We start from the raw sequence: 15,997 nt of genomic DNA, 5'->3' as shown, positions 1-15,997 counted from the left end.
GTGGTAATAAATTCCTCAGTTTAATCTATGTGCTATGTGAATCAATAGGGCTGCATCATGTGCCTCCAGAGACCAAAGGGTCAGGTCAGAACAAGATGCTGATGGACTGTCCTTGGAACTTCCTTTTCATTTCACAAGGATGGGTTCAGCCTATGGCTTCTCTCCATAATATCCTTCTTGAACAGGAGGGAAGCGGTTTGCTTCAGCATTCTTGGATCTCTTTGAGCTGAAGATGTTATGCTTTTAAAGAGCAGAGTCCCCCACTGCTTTAGAGTCACCACCCACCAGAAATGAGCCAAATTCCCGCACAGAACTGTGAACATGTTGCTAATGTCCAATTTATTGGGAGGATTGCTTGTCAGTCCACAGACTTGCTCTGGTGATGCTTCTCTAGCATATGCTGGAAGATGCTCATGGGGATTACATCGTCTCTCTTTAATTTTGTCTTACTCATAAAGCAAGAATTTATGAAAGCTATAAATGATGATGTCACTTACCGGGGAGAGAGAGTTCAAACAACAACAACATTGTCATCTGGACTTCAAAACATTACTTACATGCAGATTGAACTGATTTCAAAATACTGTTTTGCCCAAATGTTTGCAGCTTGTAGTTTAAGTAATGTCAGCCCTAGAATCCTGGTCCAAAATAGGAGCAGGTTGCATAAAAGCAAGAAGGTAACATGCTATCATGCAGAAAGCCCTGCCTACTGAAGTGTCATTAATATCCAGTACTTCCTAAATCTGGACCTCCATGTGCGCTGCAAGGCAAAGCACCTGCATGTATGGATTTCCCCTTTGTGGCAATGGAGGGCTTTGCAGTTAAATGTGCAATGAGAGCTGCCTCCATTCAGGGCTGTCTGAAGGTATCTTGCCACCTGGGATAAAGCACAAGACAACACTGGTGGTGGAAGAGGATTCTCCATTGCAGCTGAAGATAACAGCCTAGGCTGCAAAGAAGCCTGTGTTGTGTACAGTTCTCTCCTCCCAGCTCTCATTGCTACCTCACTCTGCCTAGTTAATGGTACAGCCAACCCTATCTCCTTGGCTGAAACAAAGTTTGAACAGAGTTTTCTCAATGTGTAGATCAGATCTCCCATGCTCACTGTATTTCTGCACCTAGGCTACATATCCACCATATTTATACCCAGTGTATTCCTGCAGGCTTCCAAGTGAACAGAGAGGCTCACACCAAGGTGCTGTTCGTAGCCTTTGAATTTCTACTAGTTAATGGGGTTACAACCCAGGTTTATTCAGTTGCCAACTCTGATACCTGGGAATAAATCTGTGAGGTACAGAGTATAACCTTGTGTAACCTATAGAATATTATATAAGAGACAGTGCAGACAACTAGTGACAGGTTAAGTGTGGGCAAAAGGCCTCCTCGAAAGTAAATAAGATAAGAGATGAGAATGCTGATGCTTCTTACAACAGAGTGAAATTTCAACAGATGTGACCTATAACAACCTCCTAGCAGATGTAATGGCTGGCATAATTAGGATGGCGAACAGCCTAAGACTCCAACTGTACTGAAGGTAGGGATATGGCTTTGTGTACCTTCAGGCTGTTTCTGATGTACGGCGACCTTACAGAAAACCTATCATGGGTTTTTCTTGGCAAGATATGTTCAGAGGAGGTTTGCACTTGCCTTCCCCTGAGGACGAGAGTATGCAACTTGTCCAAGATCACCCAATTGGTTTCATGGTCAAGTGATGAATCAAACCCTGGTCTTTGGAGTCCTAGTCCCACATTCAAACCATTATGCCACATTGGGTACAGGGAGAACATGAATTTCTCCAGCCTAGTCCTATATTCTAATCACTCCACTGCAATGGCTTGTGAACATGGGCACAACAATGCCTATGCAGCAGCCATGGCCCTGTTTGGCTACACTGAATAACATTATGTTTTTTAATGTATCTGATCCACACCCCAGAACAGGAGGGAGATGGGAGGAGAGCGGAAAGTTGCTTGCACACTCAGGGAACCTAGATCAAGGCAATGCTGAACCAACTTCCAATCATCGTCAGGGTTCAAAAAGAGTTTATGCAGCTCAGTAATTAGAACCAGTCAAGGCAAAAGCCACAGCAAGCTCTACCAGCAGAAAACAGACTCTTAAAGAAGGGATGGGTGGGAGAGAGATTGACAATGCAGTACAAAGCAAAGAAAAAAGCTTAGGGGGGGAAAAATCTAGGAACATGTCTGTTCTTCACCTCTCTTGAGAATGAACCCATCAAAGTAACCTAACAATCTCTGATCAGTTCCTTGATGGGTGGAGGTTAAACCTTGGTGAGGGTTCTGTAGATTTTCATCTCTTGTCAGTTTTTTACAAACGTACTGTACTTGGGCTTGCATTTTAAGGGTGCTGTCACACTGCAGAATTAATGCAATTTGACACTGCTTTAACTGTCACAGCTCATGGAATCCTATGGGATCCTGGGATTTCTAGCTTGATGTGGCACCAGAGCCCTGTGACAGAGAAGGCTGACTATTTCACAAAACTACCAATCCCAAAATTTTATAGCGTTGAGCCATGACAGTTAAAGCAGTATCACACAGCTTTAATTCTGCAGTGTAGATACAGCCAACTTTCCAGATGGCCCTTCTATTCAAGAGCAGGGAGATGCACAAAATGCAACAGGTGTGACATCCCCCATTCAACGTTCCAGCCACTGCTTTTCTGTTACCTCTGCTTTTCTGTTACTACACCCCTCTCTTCAGGAGTGAGCCAGTGCTCCATGCTGGAGTACTTTGAATCTGCACTGCAGAAATAATGCAGTTTGACACCACTTTGACATCACCCATGTAATCTTGGAAACTAAGCAGGGTCAGGGCCTACACGATTCAAATATTCCTCATTCAAATCAAATAGACTATGATCTGGCCACACGCAGAAGAATTTGGGCTTTTTGCATGGTGGGGGGAATTCCCTAAACTCAGATAAAGAGGACTTGCGATTTTTAATGGAGTATCTGCAAGGCTCTGCATTATCAAACATGTAGCCATGTGTCTGCTTTGGATGGAATCGAATGGCTACACATTTTGAGGATGCAAATTTGTGCAGGAAAGTGAACACAATGATGCAAATGTGAAAAAAAATCTGCAGCAATTTACATATTACACTTATGTGTAGACTAGCCCAAGGAACATCAGGTCCTGTAAGCCAAATTTCAATGGAAGGCAATGGACCCCCCCCCCCCCCCCGCTTTGAGTCTTCCTTTCCTAAGCAACACTATGAAATTCATGAACTCACCATAAGTCAACAACAAGTGCCTTGACAGCACATGTACACATATTGAGTTGCCACCCTTTCCCCTGGAGATTGGAGCAAGGAGGAACCATCCCATATTGTTTCTTTTTTCTCTCCATCTCTTATGCCTTAGGCATTACTGTTTTAAAATTTAAATAGTAAGCCTGAGGGCAGGGACTGTCATGCTAAGTCTCTTTGTAAGTTGCTCTGGGAGCCTAAAAAGGGAGGGATACACATTCTTTAAATAACAGTATGGTAGGAGGGACAGCTTCAAAAGAATAGAAAGGGAGAGAAAGAAAAACATTTTGTCCCTTTCCTCCACATACTGCTCATCTGGAGAGGTTTATTTATTTGGTTTAATTTTTACTTGAAGCCTAACTTAAATAATTCACATAACTTACGGAAACTGCAGATGTTTGGCAGCAAGAAAGGTGGAAACCCACCATGCTTGGAGTAGGTGACACTTGGGGATCCCTTCAGACTTCCCAGTTCTGTGATTCTCTTGTTCTTCCACTTGTATCTCAGTTAGGCCAATGCATCTTCTGTCTTCCTTCAAGGAAGACCTGTGAATAATACCAGCCTTAAGCTGGTATTAGGCATACTTCAACCAAAGTTAAAGTTTCAGGCCACAGTCAGTGCTGATCCTGGTTGTGTATAGTTAGTACCAGGTCAAGAAGGTACCAAAAGAATGGAGAAAAGCATTTCTGACCATGGGTGGGAATACCTTTCTTCCTCAATATATGGACTTGGGGTATTAAGGTACCAGGTCATGGTCAGTGCTTATCTAGGTTAATTTTAGATTGATTGTATTTTATGATGTTTTCTATTTTAATGGGGGGGGGGTTAGGGAATTATGTTTAATTAATGTCACTGTGATTTTATGATTGTTACCCGCCTCAATATTATTTATTTATTATGGTATTTATACCCTGCCCTTCAGCCCTAAAAGCTATCAGAGTGGCTTACAATTATTATTATCAATATTAGTATTATTATTATCCTGGTTGTGTATGGTTAGTGTATGCACGCTCCTATGTATGTGCCTTCAACTGTCGTGTTATGGGGACCCCATTAATTTCATAGGGTTTTCTTAAGCAAAGAAGACTCAGAAGTGGTTTTCCTAGATGTCTGATCCACAGGGTCGCCATGAGTCGAAGTTGACTCGAGGGCAGTTAAACAACAACAAACCAGGCACTAAAAGAATGGAAGATAGCATTTCTGATAATGAACAGAAATACCTTTGCTCTCCAAAGTAAATCAGTGTAAACACATGAAGTTTGGGGTGCCTGTTCACAAGGGAAAGAGGCCATGCCTTTATCATTTTTATGTATCTTTTCTATGGGTTCACTTGAAAAATATCTGAAATCCTTTGTGGAAAAACATGCAACACACTTTTAGCCCTGCAATAAAAGTACTACAGAGGTAGTGGAGGAGAGGTATACCAATTCATACTCACCACGACGGCTTTTTATTTGAAGTTCCAACACAAATGTGCTGGGCAGGGACCATCTGCCATTTCTTTGCTTCAACGACAAGAGCTTCTGCATCCACCAGGCCAAATCCATACAAATGGCTAACTGAAAAGACAGGTGTCTCAGAGATTCACTGGTTTATCAAAGACCTGTTATTGCTCACAAGCTAGAGAGATAGGTAACTGTAACTGTAAACAGATTTTGTTAATCCATAAACTCCCTGGATTTTAGACCTTGTTCTTATTCTGTCCCCTCCTTGCCCATGGATTTCCCATTGATTTTTTTCCTCCAGCTATTCCTCCTGAACCTCTTTGTGGCACAAAAAATGTTACTTTCATTAAAAAGAATAGGATATTTAAAATTTATGTTGCTCTGCCTTTTGGTTGTCAACAGTTCAAATTCCCCAAAGACTAGCAAATACCATCCCTAATGGAACTGGCTGTCTTAGGCTACATTTCATAACATAGATGCTTGTGTGAAACCTTTTCCTTTTACAGTAGCTGTTCCTGTTTCTTTGGTGCCCTTGAGGCAAGGGCTTGCTGGCGGACAAGTGGGTTTTGTGTTTGCAGGACAGAAAGTATCCTGCTCTCCCTGTTGCAGGTTCAGAGTTGGTGGAGGCATCTTTGTGTTTGTTTTTAAAGGGAGGCTCCATGGTGCTATGAATGCAGTAAGTCATGGGTTTAATCCTTAGCATCACCAGCCTCAAGGATATCATAGCTCAGGAAGTCTCGCAGCTCAGAAAGACCTTGACTTCTAGACTTCTAGACTTATACAAGAGTATATACAGTATGCAAATTCTGGATTCAAGTGCATACTGGTGGGCCTACCTAATATTTATCAAACACTTCTGTCTGGAGTGCCAAGCACCATGATTTGTGGCACTGAGCAAAACAGTTGATACGACTCATCCTATATATTCATTTGAGTTTATGTCAAGAACTGAGATTGCACCATATCCATATCGCAGCATGCGGATAAAGTTTGCCCTCTGCCTTATATTGGAAATGTTTCTTATATTAAAACAGAATCCACCTGTATCTGGAATAAAACTGCACAGGAAAACCAAAGCTGTTATTATCACTACTCAAAGTTGGCATTTGTAATGTACACACAGACACTAATACCCTTTTCTCCAGTTACAAAAGAAAAGAAAATAATCATTTTTAGAACAAAAATCCAGAAAATCCAGGATATTATTTTTTCAGAATCAGTCAAAGGTTTTACTGAAAGGATTACTATAAAGTCACTGAAAGCAAACACAGGAGATAGAATTTAATTCTGAAGCTAGCTTGTTCTGAATCTTGACAATGCTTTGATATCTCTAACAAAAAGAGCTAGAGGAGGTAAAATGTGTTGGATCAAGACAGCATTCTGCATTAGTAAAAATAAGTTTCTTCAAAATACTATTTTCTTTTGTGGTTTTTTCACAGAGCTACAACTGGCCATACTGGCTTCTGGAGAGTTGTAATAAAGAAGTAACTTTTCCAAGCGCTGATATTCGCCGCCACTTGGGCTTTGCTTGCTGAAATAGACAGGAGCTCATAAATACTCACTGATAGAAATGGCTTCTAAGAGGATTATCAGACCACAGAACAGCCAATAATAATGTTCCCCAGCAGGTCTGCAGGGCAAGTAATAGAAAGAGCTGCTTACGAACTTTCCAGCTCAGAAGACTTTGGTGGATATTGATTTGGGCTTTTAAATCCCACGGCCACTATATGGGAAGATGGACTTCTCATACTAAGAAACCTCCAAAGATTCACATAGATTTCTCACCTAGTAGTGAAATATCCCCATTAAAAAAAAGCAACTTTGATAAACTTACTAGAGCAGAGTCTACTTCATCCCTTGAACAAGCCTGACCAGGAATGTGTTCAAATATACACTGAAATCAAAGCACTCTTTGTGGATAGTCTGGCCATGCTTTGGCAATCTTGGATATAGGGAATCTCAACAACAGAAAGACTTTTTGCAGCTCTATCAGATGGTTCTCAAGGGCTAGGAAAGGGAGGAGCAGCCTAAGTGGCAAAGCACATTCAAACAGCTAAGAGGAGGGACAGAGATCTTGCTCCCCTGGCACCAAGTGAGGACCAAACACGGCACACAATCTATGGTCAGACATCCCTGCTTAAAAGTAGAAGGAATCATGGAGGGGCAACTGGTTTAGAGCAGCAGAGATGGGAGAAGGGAGTTGATTCCCCACCGTTCAATATATCCCAGTTTGCTTGGCTCCACTGCAGTGGAAGGAGAAAGACAGATACTGTTTTGAAGTGGGATTTTGTCTGTGTGCCTATTGGGAGATGGGAGTATATATACAAGCAGGAGCTGACTTATATTGATCCAGATGACTAGTCCATCTAGTGCAAGGATAGGCAAGTGTGGAAGGCAAGGGGGCTCCATTAGCTCTCCAGGAGACCTGGCGGCAACCCCAACCACATCAGCTCCCATAAAGCAAATTGTTTTGCCCTCAAATTACCTCTAAGGAATATGGGGACATGATTTTCAACCCTCCTGGGCCCCTAGAGGACATTTTTGGCATTTGTAACAATGTATTTTTTTGGGGGGGGAATGAAAAATTAAGACTGGGGAACATAGTTGTCCCATTGCTGTTGGGCTGCATCTCGCATCATTCTTCACCACCAGCTATGCTGATCAAGGCTGATGGGAACTGCAGTCCAATAACATTTAGAGATTCCCATGTCTCTTTAGCCCTGAAAGACACACAGAAAGAATGCACTTTCTTCAAATATTTACAAAATGCTAATGAACAGAAAAGGCAGTTTTTGATCAGGAATGGAAAAGCAGATCGTGAATTTTTCAAAGAGTTCAGTATGGTACCAAGTATCCTCATGGACTGCTATCAACAGAAATCCTGCAGTTACCACCACCCCATCTTTTCTTCTCATTTTGTTAGACAAAATTTTCTACAAAGAAATCTCCTTGCCAGTTTATTGGAAAAGTGCACCAAACCAAAGACACATCCGCATTGCCTCACCTCGATGTCCAGCTCCGTTGGTTTTCCAGTCAGGTGCCATGAGGTGCACGGGTCGAGATGTTTTAACAAGCAAGTGCTGGACGTCTCGCCAGGTCAGCAGAGGGCTAAAGAGGATGAAAGGATGGACAGGACAAATTATGGATAAATAGATATCGTCTATGAAGATAGGAAGTCTTGGCAATACTATTGACGGGACTTTGAAAGAGCCTAGCCAAAGGGTAAAGCAAACAACCAAGCAAAAGAAAACCTCTAAAACAAAGGCATGTGTAGCTCCTGAATCACAACTTTGTGGACCTTGAAGCCTGGAGTCAATCACTTCTAGAGCCTAGAATGTTATTCAATATAAATGATCGACTGTTATCTGGCCCAGAAGCCATCAGCATCCTTAAAAAGTGTGTTAGACTATAACTTCAATTAGCTGGACTTGCTAGAAAACTATGGCCCTATACAGACAGGCCAAAATAAAGCTGCTTCAAATCACTTTGGAGGTATGCTGTTTAAATGATGCATGCGTCCTAAGAGTCCGGAAGCCATGCCAAAGCCATGCTCCACGCCTAAGTACTGGAGCTTGGCTTTGGCGCGGTTTTCAAACTCTTAGGATGCATGCATCACTTAAATAGCATACCTCCAAAGTGATCCGAAGCAGCTTTATTTTGGCCTGTCTGTATGGGTCCTATAGCTCCCACAAATCTGAAGGGTCCCAGGTTGGGCAGGGCTGTGCTAAAGTGACAGGAAGAAGCATTGCCAGCCTCCGAGATGTTTTTGCCCTGCAGGTGTTCTTCAAAGCATCTGAAGCGTTGATTTTATAATTATATCAAGTATTTAGATACAACAAAAAAAGTCAATTCATGTCCTCTCCGGCAATAAAAAAACAAAACATTAGAGCATTCAGCATCATTTAATGCGCTTGGTCCCGGATACTTAATGGAGCATTTTATGTCAAAGAGCTAAACAATTCCAAAATTTACAGGCCTAACCTTCTCCAATTTGTTTGTAATGAACGCTCCGCTCTTTTCAAACTGTGCTAGCACAACATGTGTTTTAAAACGGGGCCAATCTATCTTGGAAGGCAAGGGAGGGAGGCATGAGTGGGTGGGCAGGGATGAGACCGGAGCCGCTAACTCTCTCCACACTGGCAAGACGTTGCCATGTCCTCCATCACAGTAATGTCACAAATTAACTGTCTTTGCCACTGTGCACTCACAGCAGCCAACAATATATTAGTGATAGGAGCCAAAGTCACAGCGTGGGAGCATTAAAAGCAGTCAGCAGTCTGAGCAAAGGGTTTCATTTCCCCCCCTTCCTTATTATAAAAATAAAAAAGGCAAAAAAGAAAAAGTCTGAGGCTATCGTGACAGAGAAGTAAAGAGCTTTTTTTGCTCTATGCAACTATAGCATTTTATAACTGCCTTGGCTGCATCCTGTGATTTGTAGTTTGGTGAGGCATTAGGGTTTTCTGGCAGAGAATTCTAAATACTGCACAAAACTACACATCCCATGTTTACATAGGATGGAGACATAATAGTTACAAGGGAATCAAAGTGCTGTAATTCTGTAGTGAGAAAGAGACCAGAGAATTTTAGCAACAATATGGAAATTTAAATGTTCTCCGTCAGGAATTCTCAGATACCCAGCCATTTTGATGTGTTGGAAATAAGTAACAGCGAGCAAATTTTCTGAATGACAATATATTACAATGGATTCTGTATCTACAGATTGAACCATCTGAACCATAATACATTCCAGAAAGCAAATCTTGATTTTTACAATTTTATATAAGGGACTTTGTTGATGCTGTGTGCCTTCAAGTAATTTCTGACTTATGGTGATCCTAAGGTGAACCTATCATTAGGTTTTCTTTGCATGTTTCTTCAGAGGGGGTTTGTCATTGCCATTTTACTCTGCCGTTGTACATAACAGGACTTGAGCATCCGCAGATTTTGGTGTTCGAAATCATTTTGTGCATGAAACAACATTTGTGTACACTTAATTATCAGAAAGCAAAGGTGTCACTATCTCAGACTTTGGAGTATTTTGGAGTTCTGGACATGGGATATTCAACTTGTAATGATGGCGCCTCCAGTTATCAAAGGCATCATACCACTCAATAGCAGCGGTCAGGAAACATGAATGGACTGGTGCTAATTCATGCATGTTCTTCTTATGGGGGGGTTCCAAAGGCATTTAGTGGGCTATTGTAGAAAACAAGATACTGGATTAATAAAGTTTTGGTCTAATCCAATGTATCTCTTCTTATGAGGCAGTTTAAAGACTAGCATTTTTTCTGGGGCTTGTAAGAGTCTATGGCACTTCATGTGGTTTACCCGATTAAATGGAATTTAGTCCAAGAAAGCTTTTCCCTCAATAAATCTGCTTTAAGTTTTTAAAACATTTTCTTTTTTGCATTTGTTACCCTTAAGATAGTCCCTGGTTTTGTTTGTTTCTGAAAAAGATCTGGACATTTAGTAGAAAAGTCTCTGAGTCTCTAGAAGTTGAGATTTCTGCATGGTAGTGACAGAGAAGTCTTGATAGCAATACAAATAGCAATAAAGACTTATGCAGACACATGTGTTCTAAGTAATGTTCCTCCTACATCGCTTTTCATAATGTCCTGTTCAGCCACAATGAGCACAACTACATTAATACTGAGATCAAACATTTGGCTTTTTTAAAAAACAGAATTGGTTGTGGTCACTTTACTAACCCTGCTGTTTCTTTAAGCAAGTACGGGACAAAAAGAAATTACAATTTTAACCACAATAAAGTGGGTAAATGCCAAAAAGAACAAGCAGAACAGCAGGTTTTTTTTTACAAGGGTTGGGTGTGGAAGAAATATTGCTTAAACAATGATGCTTAGTATAAGAAGAATGGTATTAAAAGCACACAAAGAGAAGGATATTAAAAGCACACATGGCCTTATTTCATCTGTAATGTGTTGCAGAATGTGCTGCTTGAACATTAGTTTTTCATTTCCCTCTGTGTCACAGGACAGTGTCAAAAGCATGTTCTAAGATGTCCTTCTAATTTGGAGTCAGTTGTGAAATTCAACTCAATGGTTCCCAAGGCAAACGAATGTACCTTGAGTATGTCCCCTACCCAAAATCCATAGCAGATGCAGGAATTCCATACCCTCTGATTGTCCCAATTTGGCAGGGATAGTCCCTAGGTTCTTCTATCATTTTTCTTTAGCTGCTTTTAAAATGTCACACTTTCTCTCCTCCTCCTCCCTTTCCCTATTTTTCTCAGCTAACTTCAACACCTGCAAACCTGAGTTCAAAGTGCAAAAGCAGTTTGTACTCAGTTAACTCAGCAGTGGGGAAGAGGAGAGGATGACACAGAATCTTGCCCTTCCCAGTAGGTTCAGGCAAAAGCAAACTGCTGCAGCCTTTTTTGGTTTGTGCCTTCTTCCACATTAATAACTTTTGCCATCTTGACCACACGACTCTAATGTTGCCTGGCTGCACATGTCTCGGTTTTCATGTTGGAGGGTACAGAATTCCACTGGAGAAAAGCGGAGTGGGAAAAGTGTCCCTTGAATGCAGCGCATTTGGAAACCACTGGGCTATCACAATGCCTTTTTTGTGGGTCCTACTATCACCCCATCTGTACTGCTCCTCAACTCAACACAGAATCCAATCACTTACTTTAACAATGAAAGTAAACAGAAGGCTTACTTGGCCTCCAGAGCCAGAGCAATCATCCCTGCCACCATGGGAGCAGAGACAGAAGTCCCAGTGTGGCCATCCGTACAACGTTTCCTCATGTCCGTGGTAACCTACATAGAAAGTTGGCACAACTGTTAGGTGGGGAGGAGATGAGGAAAGCAAGATTCAAATCCATACATCTATTCCTGAAGGAACCCAAAACTTGTAGCTAGAATATAATTATACAAAATAAAGCAAATTTGCATCCAGTATCTCGCTTTACACAGTTCTGTTGCCAACAGTTAGGGTTTTTAAATATATATATATATGTGTGCGTGTATGTGCCAAGCCAATTTTCACCGTGCAAGGATTTTGAAAAGGAGAGAAAAATTGAGAACAGGAAAAACAGAGGCAAGGGAAAAAAGGATGACAGGGCAAGGATCAAACTCATTACTTGTGAGCAAACTGGCTGCCAGCATGCCACAGTTACTCAGTTACAGCAAAACAGTTTTTTAAAAGTCCCAAGAAACAGAGTAAAAGCGACCAATGTGAACCAGCAAATGGATGGGTGCACTTCACAAACATATCAATGAGATGGGCAGATTATGTGCCACATTCAGTATATGTGTGATTTCAATCAGAAGAGCAAAGAGTGAGAAGTGTCAAAATTGTGCAACTGCGGCAAAAAAAAAAGCCACACACACAGAAAAAAATAAATAGCATGTATGCATTACGCAGGCTGAACTTGGGGAGGAAGGCAGGGTCAGTGAGGCAGTGCAGAAGACTGATTTCAGGAATGTACATCACCAAAGCAGCACTATAGCAGAGAATGTGTGAAAGTGGTTTTTCCCCATAGGGGTATGGAAGGTGTGGTAGTGTTTGTTTCCATACTGATATGTTTTGGTTTGAGACAACAGGCGAGTGTGATAAAGGCCTAAGTTTTCATTTTACTTACAATCTGTCGCTCATAGAAAGCCCCGCTGCTGTAGGTGGTAGTAATAGTGGAGGCACATTCCTCCAGGTACCATGGTTTGTTCCCATTCTCAGTGGTACTGCTGACAGAGATCGTGTAGATGCTGTTGGTGTATCCATCACAAGAGCAGTGGTCCCCTTCTCTGCCACCATTCCCAGAGGCCCAAACGTAAATGGAGCCCCGTCCTTGACGGCCCTAAGTTGACAAAGGAAGGGAGGTTGAGTATGAAATGTGATTTGTCCTTGGCTAGTGTCAGATTTGTCTGGATTCCTATGTATTGTTGTTGATGTGTGCCTTCAAGTCATTTCTGACTTATGGCAACCCTAAGAGGAACCTATCATGGGTTTTTTTTTTTTTTTGGCAAGATTTGTTCAGAGGAAGTTTGCCATTGCCATCCTCTAAGGCTGAGAGTATGTGACTTGACCAAGATCACCCAAAGACCAAGAGGTGAACTGAGTGCTAGTCTAACACACAAACCGGTCACTCTCTAATCTGGATTCCTATACTTCCTCCAATATCTGAAAAATCTGCATATAGTATAAGTTTTGGAAACCCGTGTTTCCTCAACATTAAGGTCTATCAACTGTATGTGTGTATTCACCTTCAAATTGCCTGCCAACCTATGGGAACCCCATGAATTTCATAGGGTCTTCTTAGTCAAAGAATACCCAGGGGTGGTTTTGCCAGTTCCTTCCTCTGAAATATAGCCTACAGCACCTGCTACTCTTTGGCTGTCTCCCATAAAAATACTAACCAGAGCTGATCCTGCTTAATTTCCAAGATCAGATGGGATCTAGTGCCTTTACAGTATTTATTCAGTCACTGCTTAGCCTCATATTCCCTCCAGTCTGTCGTACTGTTGTCACCATTGAAAAATAAAAGGCTGCTGTGAAGCGTTCTCAGTTTTTGAAAGGGCAGTTTCATTCCAAAACACCAAACCATACATTTCTAAACAAAATCACTTCTTTGGGAAAGCAGGGTTTCTGAGGCTAATACTCAACCAGATAAAGGGTTCTGTAGGATAATATCATGTTGTTTAAATACAAAATGAGGCAGTGGACTTAACACTCTCTACCCATCCATTAACCTATGTGACATTACCCTTGTTTCAGTCCAAGAAGTGAGTCCCATAACCCACATCTAAAGGGGAATATTGGGAATGTATGAACAGATATATTGGCAGACATTATTAACCTTTAAGATATAACACAGGTTTACATTTGAAAGTTGTGGGGGAAGGCAGACTAGAAATGGGGAGGCATGGTTTAGAGCAGCGTTTCCAACCTGATGCCTTCTGGAAACATTTCAGACTATTGCTCCTAGCATCAGCAATCAGGGTTGGGTTTTTAAAGCAAATATTCCAAATGAGCAAATTTTCCCATGTGGGGAGGAGGAGAAGACAACAACGATAAATCCAAACAAATACAAGACATGCTTTGCTCACATCATGTATTAGTAGTTGTTTCTCTACAGAATTCAGCATTAAAAAAGAAAAGGGGGTGACTAGAGAAGTTTGCAGCACCCCTAAGACTCACTGATCGATTTTACAATGAGCTGTTGTGGATATCAATTCACTTCTTCAGATGTTCAGGGCATCTTAAAGAGTAGGTTGATAACCATGGAAGCATGTGATGTAATAGATCAGTTAGTCTTAAAGGTCTCCCCCCCCCCCCATTTTCATGCTGCAAGAAAGTAACATGGCTATTGCTTGTAAATTCACAGGGACCAATAGCTCTCATCTACTTGTTGCAGTTGTTATGTGGCTACAAATCATTCCTGACCTATGGCAAACTTATGACAGGGTTTTCTTGGCCAGATTTGTTCAGAGGGGCTTTGCCTTTTGTCTTCTGCTGAGGCTGAGAGTTTGCCTAAGATCATCCAGTTGGTGTCCATGGCCAAGCGGGGATTTGAATCCTCCAGAGATATAGTCCACAACTTAAACCACTACACCACACTGGCTCTCTCATCTACTATGCATAGCAGCAATTCATTTATGAATCTGCCTTTGTTCGTTTAATAACAAGACAATGCAACAGCTCATGTATCAAGACAAATCTTGACCTAGTAATCCTTACAGCATTGCCTAAGGCAGCCAAAATGACTCCTGCAGTCTCTACTGGCAAAATTAGTACTTCTGCAAAACTGTGTTCCTCTTGTTTTTTCACCAAGACTACCTGACAATCACCATCATTGAAGTACTTAAAAACTACTTAAGGTGTGTAGTTTTCCTCCCATTTTCCCAGCTGCAATCAGTTTCAACTGGAACACTAAAACTGCACACTAAAAATACATCACTAGGAATGGCAAACCTGAAGTTTCCTAGCAAAAAGGGGGACAACCCCTCTGTCTCAAAGGAAGAAATGTTGTGCACAAAGTCCCAGTTTCGTACACCTTTTTAATGCCTTGCTCAAATGCTTGCTTGGCCAAAACGCCAGGGCCATCCACCGTCCGGCCATCATCATCTGGACCCCAGCTTGCACTGTAGATGTGGATATAATCCGGTCTGATGCCAAGTGCCTTTGCTTCTACGACGTCCGTCACATCGCCATCTAACATACGGATGCCTAAAAGCAATCCCCACAGTGTTAAAAAGGAGAACAAATAAATAAATTGAGGCACAAAGACTTTTTGCAAAAGCGCTTAAGCACTACAGTCAAAGACTTTTAAGACAGAGCTGATGTCTGATCACATTTTAGCACTGCTGAAGTAATGTTCTTTCACAAACAGCAGGAAACAGAATTATTATCACTGTGGTTCCACGTGGCATTTCATAAAGTGCTCCATTCCCCCATTTTAAGCCTGCAGGGCAAAGCAAAATGGGTGGCATATTGCTGATTTAAAAAGACAATGATACATGAAGTGATTACCATATAAGCCAGTTCTACATGGTTAAACAGGTCCTTTTAATCAAAAATGGACTTTTAGTCCAGGGTGGACAACTTTTTGGGAGCCATTTCTATCTTTTCCCTGATCATGATGGTCCACACGCTACATATTGCTCCCAGAATGAATACATGCAAGGATACAACTGTGTGAGAAGGGAGTCAAAACTTAGTACATCCCCTGCTTGTTTGGCATCTGAAAAACATTTGGTTGGGTACTGAGAGTCAAATGCTACATCAGATAAGTCTCTGGTTTGACTCACCAACTCTCCTTACATTCCTAAGCGTTTGGGCAAATAATACTGTAAGGAAGGAATACATCAAGTGGGTGAGAGGTATGTTCCTCACCACACAGCAGCAATTTGGATCAACCCACTGGGAGAAGAACTATGGTATCATTACCATTATGCCTAGGTAGTTGACACTAGGAAAATCCCACCTTTGGGAGATGGAAGTCAGAAATGAAGTTTCCTACATGTCAATACTGAAAAGGTAAGAGATCTTTTCATTGTTGTGTGCCTTCAAGTTATTTCTGACTCACGATGACCCTAAGGAAATCCTATTGTGGGTTTTTCTTGCCGAGATTTGTTAAGAGGAGGTTTGCCATTGCCTTTCCCTGAGAGCCTGGGACTTGCACAAGGTCACCCAATGGGTTTCTATAGCCAAACAGGGATTTGAAACCTGGTTTCCGGAGTCGTAGTCTAACACTCAAACTGCTATGCCACACTGATTCTCCCAGCCCCAAATTCCACCTTCAACAGACTGTCATTCTTAGCAACCAG

General features: G+C 41.7%; 1 protein-coding gene across 3 annotated transcripts in view; it reads right to left on the bottom strand.

The window, feature by feature from the left end:
• LOC149307427 (proprotein convertase subtilisin/kexin type 6-like) overlaps positions 1-15,997 on the bottom strand; it is an 82,866-nt gene that overhangs the window by 28,565 nt on the left and 38,304 nt on the right. For all 3 annotated transcript variants that reach the window (XM_089539144.1, XM_089539145.1, XM_089539143.1), the window contains 5 exons: positions 14,725-14,897; positions 12,316-12,528; positions 11,391-11,491; positions 7,717-7,820; positions 4,706-4,826 (listed from right to left, as the gene is read on the bottom strand). In XM_089539144.1, the coding sequence (XP_089395270.1) occupies positions 4,706-4,826; positions 7,717-7,820; positions 11,391-11,491; positions 12,316-12,528; positions 14,725-14,897 (712 nt within the window). The remainder of the gene's footprint in view (positions 1-4,705; positions 4,827-7,716; positions 7,821-11,390; positions 11,492-12,315; positions 12,529-14,724; positions 14,898-15,997) is intronic.

The sequence above is a fragment of the Sceloporus occidentalis genome, unplaced genomic scaffold (assembly GCF_023333645.1).
Source record: "Sceloporus occidentalis isolate IW3139 unplaced genomic scaffold, rSceOcc1.0.p SCAF_9, whole genome shotgun sequence".
Lineage (NCBI taxonomy): Eukaryota > Metazoa > Chordata > Lepidosauria > Squamata > Phrynosomatidae > Sceloporus > Sceloporus occidentalis.
This window is presented reverse-complemented; position numbering and strand designations above follow the sequence as displayed.